General features: G+C 44.1%; 1 protein-coding gene across 3 annotated transcripts in view; it reads left to right on the forward strand.

Moving 5' to 3' along the window:
- The window catches only part of DOCK5 (dedicator of cytokinesis 5), a 271,412-nt gene that overhangs the window by 216,810 nt on the left and 37,973 nt on the right, over positions 1-16,629 (forward strand). For 2 of the 3 annotated variants that reach the window (XM_033950084.1, XM_033950082.1), the window contains exons 36-40: positions 3,341-3,381; positions 6,938-7,028; positions 7,298-7,417; positions 9,784-9,873; positions 14,567-14,671. In XM_033950084.1, the coding sequence (XP_033805975.1) occupies positions 3,341-3,381; positions 6,938-7,028; positions 7,298-7,417; positions 9,784-9,873; positions 14,567-14,671 (447 nt within the window). The remainder of the gene's footprint in view (positions 1-3,340; positions 3,382-6,937; positions 7,029-7,297; positions 7,418-9,783; positions 9,874-14,566; positions 14,672-16,629) is intronic. The other variant, XM_033950083.1, reaches the window with a different exon arrangement.

Below are 16,629 nucleotides of genomic sequence, written 5' to 3' on the forward strand. Positions count from 1 at the left end.
GTCAAATTTTTTTAGGAACTGATCCTTGCGACTGTTCTTTTGAAGGGCATTTTATGTGATTTTCTGATGATTATATGCTTATGTTTGTTTGTTTTATTTGTTTTACTGAATTATGTATGTAACGATATGTAAACCGTTTAGGTTTAAACAGTATATAAATTTTTAAAATAAATAAAAATGTTGCTCTAAATTCAAATCAGAAATAAGAAAGCAAAAATGGTGATCAAATGAATGAGAGGAGTTATCAAAGTAGATACTGAAATTGCCAAGGACTGACAAATTGTGATATTGATACTCCAGCGTTCTATGCAGCTCACTGGTTACCAGTCAAAAAGCGATACATCTTCAAAGCCCTGGTCATGACACACAAGAAATTCTACCAAAAAAACCCAGCCTACATAGCATCCAAGCTACGCCTATACACCCCTAACTGCCCCCTCTGCTCCAAAGCAGAACAAAGACTCAGCATTCCCACAGGGAGATCCCTCCAAATGAGTACGGTATACAAAAGATCCTACAGCCATTTCCTACCTCAGCTATAGAACCGACTACCCACACAGATCAGGTTGCTAGACTCACTAATGACCTTCCGCAGAGCAGTAAAGACCTTCCTCTTCCGCCAATCGGGCCATTAAAAACTGCCTCCTCAATATACTTCTCCTAGTAATCTTTGCTATGACTAGTCTGGTCTCTAGAATAAGCTCTGTTATTGTCTACTGTAACCTATTTGTTGTCATGACTAGTCTTTTCAAACGATTGTGAATGTCTACTTGTAACCCGTTCTGAGCTTCTGGGAGAATGGGATAGAAATCAAAATAAATAAATAAAGTAAGGAGTTTGTCAGAATAGACAAAAAAAGAATCCTGCACATCAAAAGTAGAGTTAGGAGGTAAATAAACCGCAACACATGAAGGCTTAAGGTGGGAAAATAAAAAAGCTTAATTTCTGTGATTGGAGGGGACTGCAGGCGTAAATGGATAATCAATCTCAGTGTTAGAAGATAGCCAAGTCCCTTCCCCTTAAGCCATAGCATCTAGGGGAAGAGAAAGCCTGATAACCGGGAGGGAGACACTTAGTCAAAAATGGCTCCTCACCCTCTCGTTGCCAAGTCAAAGAAAAGAATGAGAGTGATCCTGAACAATATTATGAATTAATAAGGTCTTAGAATGGGGAGATCTATGGTTGAGGAGCAAAAATGAGAAAAAAAAACTAGAGATAGTGAAGCAGGAAGAGGTAAAGAGGGGTAACAGTAGAAGGAGAAGAAAAAGCATAATCAATATAGGATGCCAATGAAGGGAGAAAAGTCAAACAAGAAGATTCGCAATCTGAAGAATCACAGTAAAGAAGAAAACACGAACGAGTCTGCCATGGACATTGAGGCAAACACTGGCCCCAAAACACCAGAATAGATGCCATAGAAGAAAAAGAAAGTATCCACAGAAATATTAAAATAAGACAGAAAAGAAGGGCTCAGGAACACTTAAATAGACCAACCAGCGTTATAGGCAGCTTGTTGCCAAGGAGTCGCCTCAAGGAGCTCACCCAAAAAGTGGGCCCGCTCCTTAAGTGCATTCCTTTGGCATGGTCGCCGCCAGTAGGAATGAATATATAGTGGAGTTTACCCTGGGAAATGTCACTCACACACAACGGTGGAAGGGCGGAGTCAGACCTCAGGAGGACCAGTCGAGGGGAGGCTAGGGAGGAGCAGCACACTAAAACAATTTTAAAAAACCCAAAAACAAAGCAACAGCTAGCACACACAATTATACAAAATAAACAGATAAGCAGGCAATAGAGACAGACAAAATAAATGTGGTCACTGCCAGTAGGAATGAATAAATAGTGGAGTTCACCTGGGAAACCATTTACCCAGCTTCCACAAACATTCTGAATTCAGTCACTTTCAAAAGCATTCTAGGGCCAGATTCTCTAAATGGTGCCGTTATCTGCAACCAATTTCAGAAACAGCGCCGATCGCATGTCAGTCACACAACTGTGCCATTTTGAGAATCACGGCTACATGAAAGGTAGGCAACGGAAGGGTTTTAAAGGCCTACATTTCTGGTGCCTGCTTTTCACATGAATCACATCTAAGAATTTAATTTAATTCTTATATACCGCTAATAACCGTGAGGTTTCTAAGCGGTTTACAAAAATGAATGCATTAAAAGATACAATAAATAAGATAGGTATTTCGAAATTCCCTAACTGTCCCAAAGGCTCACAATCTAACTAAAGTTCCTGAAGAGATAATTTATGAAAAATAAAGATAAAATATAAAGACAGAGATAGAGATAGAAATGAGTATTCCACCAAGTAATGAATAAATAAATTTAAAGATAGAATTAAAAATAAATAAGTAAAATAAATAAAAAATAAGTATCAAGAGAAATAAAAAATATATATTTAAAGTATTCTCCCCTGCTGAATCGGGTGAGCGGTGTAACTGTGATCAGGTGCCCTGCTGGAGAGGGGCTCCCGATACTGCTGCTGGTTTTGGTGAGCCATTGGCACCGCTTCTTTTGAAGAAGGCACCTAACGGCTCTTAAGATCACTTCCAGCATTAACCACACCTACAGTGGCCTTAAATGCCACAAGGTGCTTCCTTGGGACAATGTTTAATAGCTTTTTAATTGGTTTTTAATTGACACAGTCAATTATTGCACCGTTTGAACCAATTAAACCAATTAAGTTAGGCAGCGATAGAGTGCCTCCTGACGCCTAACTAACAGTGCTGTTTTGAGAATCCGGGCCTTACTCTATCTCATGCTTACCAGGGGTCAAAAAAAAAAAAAAAAAGAGAAAAGGAATAGGATTTAATATACCAATATACCAACTCTCTGTGGTACAATCAAAGCAGTTTACATAGTTTATATAAAGTACTTTTTCTGCCCTTAATGGCCTCATATTCTAAGTTGTTGTTGTTTTTTAAATATATACCTGGGGCAATGGCGGGTTAGCTGACTTGCCCAGGGTCACAAGGAGCTGCCGTAGGACTCGAACACAGTTCCCAGGTTTTCAGGCCACTGCACTGACCATTAGGCTACTCACTGTATTATATCCCCAAGATTACACTGAGATTACTGATCTGGCTCCCAGCTAGAACCCTGGCCCCAAGCATGAGATATAGAAAGGTGAATGAATATGTGGATGTGTTTTAAAAAGTCATTGCTTGATGAGGATCCTTTAAAAGCTGAATTAATTCTTGCAGTTGCTATGTTAGTCCACTCAAGTGCAGAAAAGGGTGAACAAAAGCTTGCATGACCAACTCCATATGTCTCTGACTACGTAGCTCTCAAAAATTTCTCACTATCCTCTATTTGGTTCTGGTTTTTTTTAGAATTTTTACAAAGAAAAGAAGAGAGAAGACATTTATATAAGGTGAGCAGGGGATGATTATATCTGTGTATTGCTAAAAAAAAAAAAAAAAAAGATTTTGTGATGTATTGGAAAGTTAGATTTTTGTTTTCAGATGAAGAAAATACTGCTGATCTTATTGAAGCCGATAGAAGTGAAAAATCTTTTTGGACTTGGAGGCTGAGATGTACAGCATCAGCATCTATGAGACAAACATGGTTTTATTGTTGCTTAGGATTTTTTGGACCCCATTTCGTTTGCAAAAGATAGACAGTTCTAAATCTAATAGATGCTGGCATTGTCATCTTGATATAGGGACTTTGGATCATCTGTTATTCTATTGTCCTTTGATACTTAATTTTTGGAAGTCGATATGGGGTCAAATTAATAATGTACTTGAGTCATCAATCCCATTGACTTATGAACTTATAATATGTGGAATACTATTACATGTTAAACCTCCTATGGATCATTATAAATGCTGGCTTTTCTTAATTATGACGGGAATAGCCATGCAGATGATAACATGTAATTGGAAGAACTATGATTGCCTTAACTTTCCCTTTTGGTGGGCGAATGTATGCTCCAGCTACAAATATGAAAAAATGAATGCTGAGATATTGGGCTATAGTAATATATTTAACTTGGTGTGGGGCCCATTGGCATCTTTTATTGCTTCTATATAGTTGTCATTTCTCTTTAATTTTTGTCTGATTTCCTTACACATCCAGGGTTGGAATGTATTACTACTTTAAATAAGAGTGGGTTATTGGAAGGATAATTGCATTTATGTTATTGATTAAGTAAAGGGGGTGGGGGAAAAGATTACTTTTGAATATTTGTAAGTTCAAAGTGCTTTTCTTGATTTGTTATACATTCAGATTCATATGTATTGCACTGTTACTCCTTGAAAATCAATAAAGATTTATAAAAAAAAAAAAAAAGTGAAAAATCTTTAAGGAAATGGCATTGAGCTACAGATATGTATTTTCATTGCTGCTGATTTTCATATAGTGGCGCCCAGGAGGACTATTAGTTTAAACACCAATGCTAACTTTTAAATTAACAGGATTACCAAAGCTGCTGAATATTGACCCCAGTATGTTTAATTACCGTATTTTCGCGGATATAACGCGCACCCGTGTAAAACGCGCACACGGGTATAGCGCGCAGAAATCACGATGATATGTACAAAAACTTTTGTATACCGCGCTCACGGGTATACCGCGCATGATGCCCGACGCTCCTTTCGCCCGCCCTGACTTTCCGTGCGCTGTCCCGACTCTCCGTTCACCCCCCCCTGACTTCCGTGCACTGCCCTGACTTTCCGTGCGCTGTCCCGACTCTCCGTTCACCCCCCCTGACTTCCGTGCACTGCCCTGACTTTCCGTGTGCTGTCCCGACACTCCGTTCACACCCCCCTGACTTTCCGTGCACTGTCCCCCCTTGAAGTCCTGTCCCCCCTTGAAGGTCTGTCCCCATCCTGAAAGCCTGATGCCCCCCCCCCCACGTCCGATACACCCCCCCCCCCCCCGGCAGGACCACTCGCACCCCCACCCCGAAGGACCGCCGACTCCCCAACAATATCGGGCCAGGAGGGAGCCCAAACCCTCCTGGCCACGGCGACCCCCTAACCCCACCCCGCACTACATTACGGGCAGGAGGGATCCCAGGCCCTCCTGCCCTCGACGCAAACCCCCTCCCCCCAACGACCGCCCCCCCCCAAGAACCTCCGCCCGTCCCCCAGCCGACCCGCGACCCCCCTGGCCGACCCCCACGACACCCCCACCCGCCTTCCCCGTACCTTTGTGTAGTTGGGCCAGAAGGGAGCCCAAACCCTCCTGGCCACGGCGACCCCCTAACCCCACCCCGCACTACATTACGGGCAGGAGGGATCCCAGGCCCTCCTGCCCTCGACGCAAACCCCCCTCCCCCCCCAACGACCGCCCCCCCCAAGAACCTCCGACCGCCCCCCCAGCCGACCCGCGACCCCCACGACCCCCCCCCCCCCCTTCCCCGTACCTTTGGTAGTTGGCCGGACAGACGGGAGCCAAACCCGCCTGTCCGGCAGGCAGCCAACGAAGGAATGAGGCCGGATTGGCCCATCCGTCCTAAAGCTCCGCCTACTGGTGGGGCCTAAGGCGCGTGGGCCAATCAGAATAGGCCCTGGAGCCTTAGGTCCCACCTGGGGGCGCGGCCTGAGGCACATGGTCGGGTTGGGCCCATGTGCCTCAGGCCGCGCCCCCAGGTGGGACCTAAGGCTCCAGGGCCTATTCTGATTGGCCCACGCGCCTTAGGCCCCACCAGTAGGCGGAGCTTTAGGACGGATGGGCCAATCCGGCCTCATTCCTTCGTTGACTGCCTGCCGGACAGGCGGGTTTGGCTCCCGTCTGTCCGGCCAACTACCAAAGGTACGGGGCAGGGGGGTGGGGGGGTCGTGGGGGTCGGCCAGGGGGGTCGCGGGTCGGCTGGGGGGGCGGTCGGAGGTTCTTGGGGGGGGCGGTCGTTGGGGGGGAGGGGGGTTTGCGTCGAGGGCAGGAGGGCCTGGGATCCCTCCTGCCCGTAATGTAGTGCGGGGTGGGGTTAGGGGGTCACCGTGGCCAGGAGGGTTTGGGCTCCCTTCTGGCCCGATATTGTCGGGAAGTCGGCGGTCCTTCGGGGTGGGGGTGCGAGTGGTCCTGCCGGGGGGGGGGATGTATCGGACGTCGGGGAGTCGGCCGGGCAAGAGGGCTTGGGCTCCCTCTTGCTCCGATCGTGGATGCGGGTGCGGGTGGGAGCGCGTGCGAGCGGTCGTTCGGGGTGGGGGTGCGAACGGTCCTGCTGGGGGGGTGAATCGGGCGTCGGGCGGGGTGGGAACTATGTTTAAAAACTTTTGTATACCGCGCTCAGGCATATAACGCGCGAGGGGTATGCGCGGTAGGTAAAAACGCGTATAACGCGCGCGTTATATCCGCGAAAATACGGTAAATGTTGAATTGTTAAGCGTTTTGGATTGCCCGAGTGCTGTGGGTAACTCTGACTGTTACAAGGTAAAGGGGAGGCATTTTAGGGACAGAAATAAGCTGCCTGTTAATGGGAACACTGTCTGAAACAGTTTTCAGACAATGAAATAGAATCAGTCCATCAGGTAGTTGCTTGTAAACTGGGAATTACCATTTAACAACAGTGATGTCTCTTTCCCGCTCTCTTACTCCCTTCTTTATAGGGGTCACTATAAGACAGTGATCTCAAACCCGCGGCCCAGGGGCCACATGCGGCCTGCCAGGTACTAATTTGAGGCCCTTGGTATATTAATCATAATCACAAAAGTAAAATAAAACAGTTTCTTGATCATATATCTCTTTAGCTCTAAATTACAATATTATTATTAAGACTTAGCCCAAAGGAAAGATTTATAAATTATGACGAATTTTACCTCATGCAAAATTGACATTTCTTTAATAAGATATTAACTATTTTTTCTGAGGCCCTCCAAGTACCTGAAAATCCAAAATGTGGCCCTGCAAAGGGTTTGAGTTTGAGATCACTGCTATAAGAGGACTGTTATTTACAAATATGTGGGTGTTTTCTCTTTGACCAGATACCTGTACAAGTTACGAGATCTGCATAGAGATTGTGAGAACTACACGGAGGCGGCACATACGCTGCTCCTCCACGCAGAGCTCCTACAGGTAATCTATCAGCTACATAGCACGAGGGTTGACAGACCTGTGAGTATTTCTGAATTTTGAATTCTGTTCTTTAAAGACCGATCCCCCAACTGCCCATCTCGTGTCACATAGGGTGTGGTTTAATGGGTATAAAGGTAGTGGGAATGTTTTCTAGAATTATCAGCTCTATATCTCCTGAGGCAGAAGCTTCTCAGTAAGAGTAAGTATGGCCTCATGGATCCTTGGTGTTTTTTGCATGTTAGTGATCACACCATGCATGTTCCTTTCAGTGGTCAGATGACCCATGCGCCTCCCACCTGCTTCAGAGGGACAGTTACTGTGTATACTCGCAGCGGGAACTGAAGGAGAAACTCTATCAAGAAATCATAGCATTCTTTGGCAAAGGCAAAGTGAGTTTCCACACAAATTACCACTTCTTTCTATCTGAGTTTGGGGCGACTTTTCATGGGGAGGAGTGGGGACTGAAGCAAGGTTACTTGTGGAGTTATCAGGTATATAGTGCAGATAGGAACTGAATGAGCTGAAGAGACTTGGGTGGTAAACAGAGAAGGTCAAGGGGCCTCATGTTTGTGATAAGAGGGCCTGGCAGGACCCTACTTTTGTTTTAGGGGTATCTGGTGTCAATCCTTCCCTTTAGGATACATACTGTACACATCCAAATGGATTAAATCTTTCCTTCAAAGAAGATCTCAGTGTACCTAGAAAAGTAGTTCTCAACACCTGTCCTGAGGATATCCCTAATAAATATGCACGAGAGAGATTTGCATATAAAATGGAAGTGATATGCCTACAAATCTACCTCATGCATATTCATTAGGAATATCCTGAAAACCCATTTGCCTTCAGAATGTGGTACTCAAACACAGTGGAAAGTTGCAAGCCAATGAAAAAAGCAGGGCTTTACAACGGACTTCCAACAGAAGTCAGGAGAGCAGCCAGTTGACAAGTTTATTGCATAAATCCACAAAAATTAATACATGCAAGAGACCCGACTCAGCACTGTGATTCGCCAAAAGATAGGTCAAAACACTCTCTGTCAAGACTCATAGAAAACAACAACACAAACAGGGTTTTGTGGACAATGTCTATCCTCCAGAATATGAACCACAAGCGTCACAGGCAATAAACTTGTCAGCTGTCTACTATCCTGGCTCTTGCTGGAAGTCCGTCGTTCAGTCCTTTTTCTCACTGGGTGTTTTCTTGTGAAGTTTTGAGCTAACCATTTTGATGAGAGACTTCTGAGGGGGAGAAGAAAGAGATAAAATAAGAACATAAGAATAGCCTCACTGGGTCGGACCAATGGTCCATCAAGCCCAGTAGCCCGTTCCCAAGGTGGCCAATCCAGGTCACTAGTACCTGGCCAAAACCCAAGGTGTAGCAATATTCCATGCTACCAATACAGGGCAAGCAATAGCTTCCCCCATGTCTTTCTCAATAACAGACTATGGACTTTTCCTCTAGGAACTTATCCAAACCTTTCTTAAAACCAACTACGCTATCCACTCTTACCACATCCTCTGGCAACGCATTCCAGAGCTTAACTATTCTCTGAGTGAAAAAAAATTTCCTCCAATTGGTTTTAAAAGTATTTCCCTGTAACTTCATCGAGTGTCCCCTAGTCTTTGTAATTTTTGACGGAGTGAAAAATCAATCCACTTGTACCCATTCTACTCCACTCTGGATTTTGTAGACTTCAATCATATCTCCCCTCAGCCATCTCTTTTCCAAGCTGAAGAGCCCTAACCGTTTTAGTCTTTCCTCATACGAGATGAGTTCCATCCCCTTTACCATCTTGGTTGCTCTTCTTTGAACCTTTTCTAGCGCCACTATATCGTTCTTGTGAACTCAGTTATAGATGTGTTAACTGAAGGACAGGAATGTAAAAGTATATACCTAAGATTACATGAGAGCCTGTGGTCCAGGGGCACCTGAAATTCTGAGTGCAATACTGTCTCCCCACTAGTGGCATAGTAAGGGGGGGTGTGGACCACCCCAGATGCTGTGTCTGCAGGGGCGCTGACACCTCTCCGCCCTGTCACGCTTGCACCATCCCTCCTCCCCCCACCCCATACCTCTGTATTATCTTCGCTAGCGCGAGCAACTTCTGCCTGTTGCTCGCACCAACCTAGTTCCCCTCTGACTCACTTCCGAGTCATGAGGCCAGGAAGTGACATCAGAGTGAAATCCAACGCTGGAGCAAGGAGCATGCTGCCTGAAGCCACTTGCGCTGGCGAAATGTGGAATGGGGGTCGGGAAGGAGTGGGGCGGGGCATTGCAGAGAGGAGAGCACAGGGGGGCACCACCGCCCCAGGCGTTTCCTACCCTTACTACACCACTGCTCCCCACATATGCAGTTCTGGAACTCTGGGCACTCAGTCATGCTCAATCCCCTTCTGGTTAAGTTTGTTAACCTGAGATTGCTTTCCCTGGTGTTTAACAAGGTGACCTTAATCAGTCTCTCTGAGAGATATGTTCTATCAAGATCTGTAGGATTTTTTCTAGGAAGCAAAATAATGTTTTCTTGTGCCTTAGGGTGAGGGCCATGTTTTCCTGTGTTAACAAGAATGTTTATTAAAAAGAGGCCACTACGAAGGCCAGGAGCTAAGATGTGAACCATAATTGAGCATCTAATTGTGCCTGGGTTTCCAGCTGCAATGAACATCTCTGTATATTTAACTCAAGTGGCTCCTTCTCCCTATCCTAGCCAGCTGTCTAATGGTAGAACAATTGCCCCTTTTCATTTTTGTTCCCGGAGATGTGGGAGAAGGCGATCGTGCACAGCAAGGAGTTGGCAGACATGTACGAAAATCAGCTTTTTGACTATGAGGAACTTGGCAACCTCCTGGCAAGTATCTCTTTGTGTTTGAAGATATTATACTACCTGTATTTCTTTCTTGCAGAGTAACAGATTAATTGAAGCGTAAGTTTTCAAGAACAAGAATCTAATTCCATTAAAAAAAATGCAAGTTGCCTCTCCCCCCCCCAAAAAAAAAAAACCCTGGAACCAAAATAGAGGCAGGAGGAATGCCCACTCTTGCCACTGGATGCCCCCCCCGAACCAACCCCGTACCTGAACATTAAGATGACTGCAGGAGGGATACCCAGTCCCTCCTGCTCACAGGTCCGCCACTCCAAAATAGTGGGCCTTCCCCTTCCTGATGCATCCTGTAATGCATGGGGAGGGATCTAAGACCCTTATTGGCTCAGACACCTAAGGCCCCTCCCCTGGGAGTATCTAAAAGTTGTCACAGTCAGCTGAAACAGGAGGTGGGAAGGATCCCTCCTGTCCGGGCCCACTGCTGAACTACCTGGTCTTACAGCAGGCCTGATGGAGGCCTGCAACTGGTCCAGGAGGGGAGCAGGTGGGTGCTGACCCGAATATAAGCCAAGAAGCCAATTTTGGTCCCAAAATCTCAGCTCATATTTGAGTATATACAATAAGTGGTTTGCAGGTACTCAAGCATTTTTTCCTTCTCTGTCCCAGTGGGCTCACACTCTTATCTAATATACCTGGGGCAATGGGGGATTAAGTGTCTTGCCCAGGATCACAAGGAGCAGTGTGGGATTTGAATCCACAACCTCAGGATGCTGAGGCTGTAGCTCTAACCACTGCACTTCACCACACACTCCCCTTTATGGTGGGATAGTTACCTGGGCACTGCACTGAATATCGGCAACCCTCATATAGCTTCTGGGTCTGCTCTGGAGTGCCCTGTCACTAAGCAGAGAATTCTGCAGCAGTCTATGCTGATAATTCAATAGCACTCTCCCATTAAGTGCCACTGAATGTCAACGGTTGTGATGGGCAGAGTCATTTCACTCTGAATATCAGCCAGAATGCTTTCACTAATGTAAAATTTTATTTATAGCCATGCCAATTTTTGGTTCATTTTATTTATTGTCTGCCTGCCAATAAATTGTGCTGACTGTTGGCAGCTCTGCTATGAGCCTTTTGCATTATTCTTAAATCTGCTCCTTAGTCCAGAAAAAAGTTTGAAAAATGACAGGTAATATATAAAATCAGAGATGACTATCAAACAAAAGTCAGTGTGATTTGACCATACAACACAGATAACCTACACCGAATGTGGAAGGATTGTGACTTCTATCTTTCTATCTATCCCATTGTTCCCAAAGCGCTCAGAACGGGTTACATGTTAAACGTACATAATAACAGGTTACGATTTGCACTGGATTTGCCATAATTTCAGTACAAGTTTACGATATAAGTTTTTATCCTAACTTGACACATACTAGAGGTCTAATTCTAATATACATAATATATACAATTTGCCATAGCTATCCTTACAGTGCAAGTTTTCCAGTATACGTTTTATACTAACTTGACATACAGTTTACAGGTTAGATTTGCCATAGTTACAGGGCAAGATTTTTCAATACAAGATTTTCTCAGGTGTGTGTTCCTGTCTATAGTGGTCACAGATTCTGGCGGTATAGCAGTGAGGGGTTATCCTTTATAAAGCTACTATAGCGAAACATGTTTGTATAACAATCCCTTGCCAGAGACCACACAATAAAGCTAAGTAATATGCTTCTAAATCAATGTTCAAGTTGAATTAACGTATAAATATATTTATTAATATACAAAAGCTAAGAAAAATCTTTCATAAATAAGGACCCGATGACGAGTTGACACGTAAATCTTGGAGCATTGAGATTGAATTGAGCTCCAAGTGGTGCCGCTGAGGATCCTGGAAGAACACAGTAAAAATAATTTGAGCACATAAGGGCATTTAAATGGTAGCTAAGGTTTATACTACCGTTTGAGACATCTTATGGACTGAGTACCCTTGTGAAGTCTGTTGATTGTGTTATTGCATAATCCTGTCTTAAAATATAACATAAGAACATCAACAATGTTTTGTTATGTTTCATATCATGGTACAACCAGAACAAAAGAAAAAAAATACAGAGGGGTTGATATACAAGGTATTTTAAACCAGCCAGAAACAGCACCTGACCAGTTAAATCGCCTGTTTGGGGCTAACTAGTTAGTGCCACTGAAAATGAATAGTTAGGCCTGGATTCTGTAACTGGTGTGATTGTTGGTGGCCACTGACATTCGCCTGTTTGGGGCTAACTAGTTAGTGCCACTGAAAATGAATAGTTAGGCCTGGATTCTGTAACTGGTGTGATTGTTGGTGGCCACTGACATTCGCCTGTTTGGGGCTAACTAGTTAGTGCCACTGAAAATGAATAGTTAGGCCTGGATTCTGTAACTGGTGTGATTGTTGGTGGCCACTGACATTCGCCTGTTTGGGGCTAACTAGTTAGTGCCACTGAAAATGAATAGTTAGGCCTGGATTCTGTAACTGGTGTGATTGTTGGTGGCCACTGACATTCGCCTGTTTGGGGCTAACTAGTTAGTGCCACTGAAAATGAATAGTTAGGCCTGGATTCTGTAACTGGTGTGATTGTTGGTGGCCACTGACATTCGCCTGTTTGGGGCTAACTAGTTAGTGCCACTGAAAATGAATAGTTAGGCCTGGATTCTGTAACTGGTGCCATTGTAGGCAGTCGCTTATCATATGTCAATCACACGACAGCGCCGAGTACAGAATCATGCCTCTGGCGAAGGTAGGTACTGGAAATGTAGGCCAGGGTTTTCCAGGCCTGCATTTACAGGGTCTACGTTTGATGTGAATTGCACCTCCATAAAACATTGTTTGGACGTCTAAATCTCACCTAAAACCTGATTCTCTAAAGGACGCCTAAAAAGTTAGATGACTAAAAAGTGCTGAACGCCTAACTTTAGACACATTTTGCAGAATCAGGGCCCTAGTATATATATATATACCGTATTTTTCGCTATATAAGATGCACCTGACCATAAGAAGCACCCTAGATTTAGAAGAGGAAAAGCCAAGAAAAAAAATTCTGAACCAAATGGTGTACCCTGTCCCACCTCCCTGCCCTGTCCCCCCTCTGGTGGTCTAGTGGTAGGCCAGGACAGGGCAGGCAGGCCTAGTGGCTAGCAGGTAGGCAGGCAGGCAGGCAATGGGGTGCCCAGACCGCCAGGATGTCTATCTTTACAACACATTTTCGACCAAAATTTCATCCAAATCCGAAACGCCCAGAACAAGACCATTTGGATGTGAGAGAGGCCAGTCCTGTAATGGACTGACCACCCAGACATTACAACAGAACAGTGGGGCACTGCCAGCTTGCATCTGATTGAACCTAAATCTCTGGGCACATGATGAAGGAAGAGGCTGCCAAAAAAAGAAGCAAGGTATGGGATATCTTTGGGAAATCCCTTCCAAGGGGGAGGAGTGAAGAGGCTCTGCTGCTATGGGACTGGGGGAGCTGCAATGCTATAGCCTGAGGCAAGTTCTAGAGACCTTTCAAGAACCTCTCACCCAGGACTTTTAGACCAAGAGCTTTCTGGCTTCTAACCAGCTGCAGCTCGTATAGGTCCTGTGCTTCACGGTCCAGGAGCCACTAAATCAGAATATGAAAAAACTGTCATTTTCCAGCCATGACAAAGTGACTTTAAAGTGTAGAAAAAACCCACCTAAGGGGATGCAACGGCCCCTTTTTCCTGCAGCCCCAAATTTCTCATCCTTTAAAATTCAGGAAATGCTCCCCATTATACTTGGCACTGGGTTCTTTTCTGTATGAAAAAAGGGGTCTATTTACCAGGGATTAGGCTGCAGTAGTAAAGTAACGGTAGAAACTCCTCACAAAAATGCTCAACTTTTTTATTACAAAGTAAAAGGTATTGGAGAAACCACTGGGGCCCTGTGCTTTAGGAGATCCAATGCTGCCATGTGTCAGTGACTTGTAGCTGGAACAAGCCAACATATGTTTTTGAAAAAGAACTGGTGTGCTGCTGGCCCACAATATCATTGGCAGTCTCTTCCACCCCCCCCCCCCCCCCCCGGCACAGTATCACTGGCAGTCTCTTCCACCACCACGGCACAGTATCTCTTGTAGTCTCTTCCTTCACCCCCCCCCCCCCAGGTACCTTTTTAATTGCGCTTTATAGGCAGGAGCTTTCCGTGCTCCTGCCCTTCCCTCCATAAACTGCTGACCCTGATGTCTTCCTTCAGCTGCAGAGCAGTGCAGAAGGCAGGCGTGAGCTTTTCGCAGCCTGTCTGGTCCTGTGCTGCTCTCTGAATTGCTTCTTGTCCCGCGAGAACTGATGGAAGCTATTCTGAGAGCAGCGTGGAACCAGGCAGGCTGTGAAAAGCTTGCGCCTGCCTTCTGCACCACTCTGCAGCTGAAGGAAGATATCAGGAGGCAGCGGTTTACGGAGGGAAGGGCAGGAGCACGGTATGCTCCTGCTGATAAAGCACAATTTAAAAAGTTACCGGGGGGTGTATTCGCTCCATAAGATGCACCCTTATTTCCACCCACTTTGGGGGGGGGGAAAAAAGTGCATCTTATGGAGCGAAAAATACAATAAGCAAAAAAAGAAAAACCTTTAGAAGCTCTAATGACATTAACTATGGATTATTTCTATATCAAAGCAATCTTTGTTGTTTTTTGTTATATTATTACTTTTCTGCTTTCAGAAAAAGCAAGCCACATTTTATGAGAACATCATGAAGGCCATGAGACCTCAGCTGGAGTATTTTGTTGTTGGATACTATGGGCAGGGTTATCCTTCATTCCTTCGGGTGAGTTAAGAGTGGGGGGCCACAGAACCTCTTCTACATCATTGTTAATGCGACTGTGATTCACAATGCCTCAGATTATTCACACAAAGCCATTGGCCACACACAGTCATGTGTCCATATCACATAATGAACGCTAAGACATTTCACTGTTGGAACGAGAAAATCAAGGTCTGTAACTTAAAAGAGAGAAAAATCATTTTGTAATTACACTCATAAATCCATAGTGCAAGCATTTTAGCAACTGTGTTATCTTAGAAAAAAAATAGAGTTTTTAATATTCTATACGACCAGGTACCATATCACTTAGTGTAATTGATTTCATTATTAGCAGGAAGACCAGGTCATGCTGTACGAAAACAATTTTATCTTCAATTTCCCTGACCAAAAACAATTAGACTATTCTATTTGTTCATTGGAAGGCATCCTTTTTTAATCAGGTTACCTTAATTTGGACCGATCGTCCTATTTTAATTAGATCTTTAGGTCAATATACTGTTTATAAAAAACTTTTAAAGACATTTCTGTTCAAAAAATTATCTTGAAATGTATTATTCTCTATTGTTAATATTTTATACTGATTATTTGTCATTTCATTATGTTTAACTGGGTTTGTTTCCAGTAATTGAAATGTATTGCTGTTTGCCATGAACTTGTAAGGACTTTGATGAAATATAATGTAAAGTAACAATGGCACCAGTTAGAGAATCCAGGCCTAATTGCCTTGTGGTAAAATATAGGCAGTCCCCGGGTTAAGAACGAGTTACATATTTAAAGCCGTTCTTAAGTCGAATTTGTATGTAACTCAGAACTAAGATTCTTGCTGCTTACCTCTGCTCCCAGCTGACAAAAGGTCAACTGTCCCTAAGTATTCCCTATAAGGTACAAACTATTCGATAATGGCAATGTGGCAAGTGTCAATAAACTCCAAACCAAACTCCCTATCTTGCCACTGTAATTCTAAATGCAAGAACTATATAGTGGTATGAAAACACTGGGGGTAACTCAGAACGCTACTCTGAAACATATCAGCGTAGCAGCACTCTTCATTGAAGTCCCCTGTGTATATTGTCAATTTTTCACTTTTTTACTTTTTCTTTTTTATAGGTGTCTTTTACTTTAACCCTTGGTTCTGAGTTACCCCCAGAGTTTTCATACCACTATATATTTCTTGCATTTAGAGTTACCCTGTAAGGTACAGTATGCACAACCAAACATTGTTCTTAATGTGGCCAAGCATCATTCCTGAATCTACTGCAGGAGTATAGGAGTCTATGCCACTGGAAATACTGCTCAGTGAAATCAAATGAAGCCACGACTGCATTCTTACGTACGAGTCGTACTTAAGTCGGGCATCTGTAACTCAGGGACTGCCTGTAACTCATCTTAACAGTAGCCCACATTGATAGCTTTTCCTTATAGTGTATAAATGTTCAGTTCCATTCTGCAGAGGTAAGAGTAGGAATTATCTTTTAGTTTCCCATGAACTCCAAATCAAATGCATACTGTCAACTCTGCATAATCGTAATGTTGTTCCCTTAAAATATGTTGTAACTTTTAAGGAATTCAGTTAAGGGGAGATTTATAGCCAGGTAAGTGCATAAATTTATGTCTTCAAAAGTACAGTTGAATATTTGACCAAATGTTACTGCACATAACCCCCACCCCATCCCCGCTTTTTACAAAAGCATGAAAGAGGTTTTTAGTGCCGGCCGGCGCACTGATTGCTCTGGGCTGCTCCAATGCTCATAGGAACTTTATGACCATTGGAGTAGTTCAGCATTCGGTGCACTGGCTGGCGCTAAAAACCTCTTCTGCGCTTTTGTAAAAGGGAGGGGGGATATTGTTACAGATTTTAATGCAGCCACACTTACCAGGCTACATTTAGCTGGGTAGTGCAAAGTATCATATAACCCATAAAGTTTAACTAGTTTATTCTGGTGCCGCTTCTTTCTTACCTG

Source organism: Geotrypetes seraphini, chromosome 6 (genome assembly GCF_902459505.1).
Source record: "Geotrypetes seraphini chromosome 6, aGeoSer1.1, whole genome shotgun sequence".
In the NCBI taxonomy this organism is placed as follows: domain Eukaryota; kingdom Metazoa; phylum Chordata; class Amphibia; order Gymnophiona; family Dermophiidae; genus Geotrypetes; species Geotrypetes seraphini.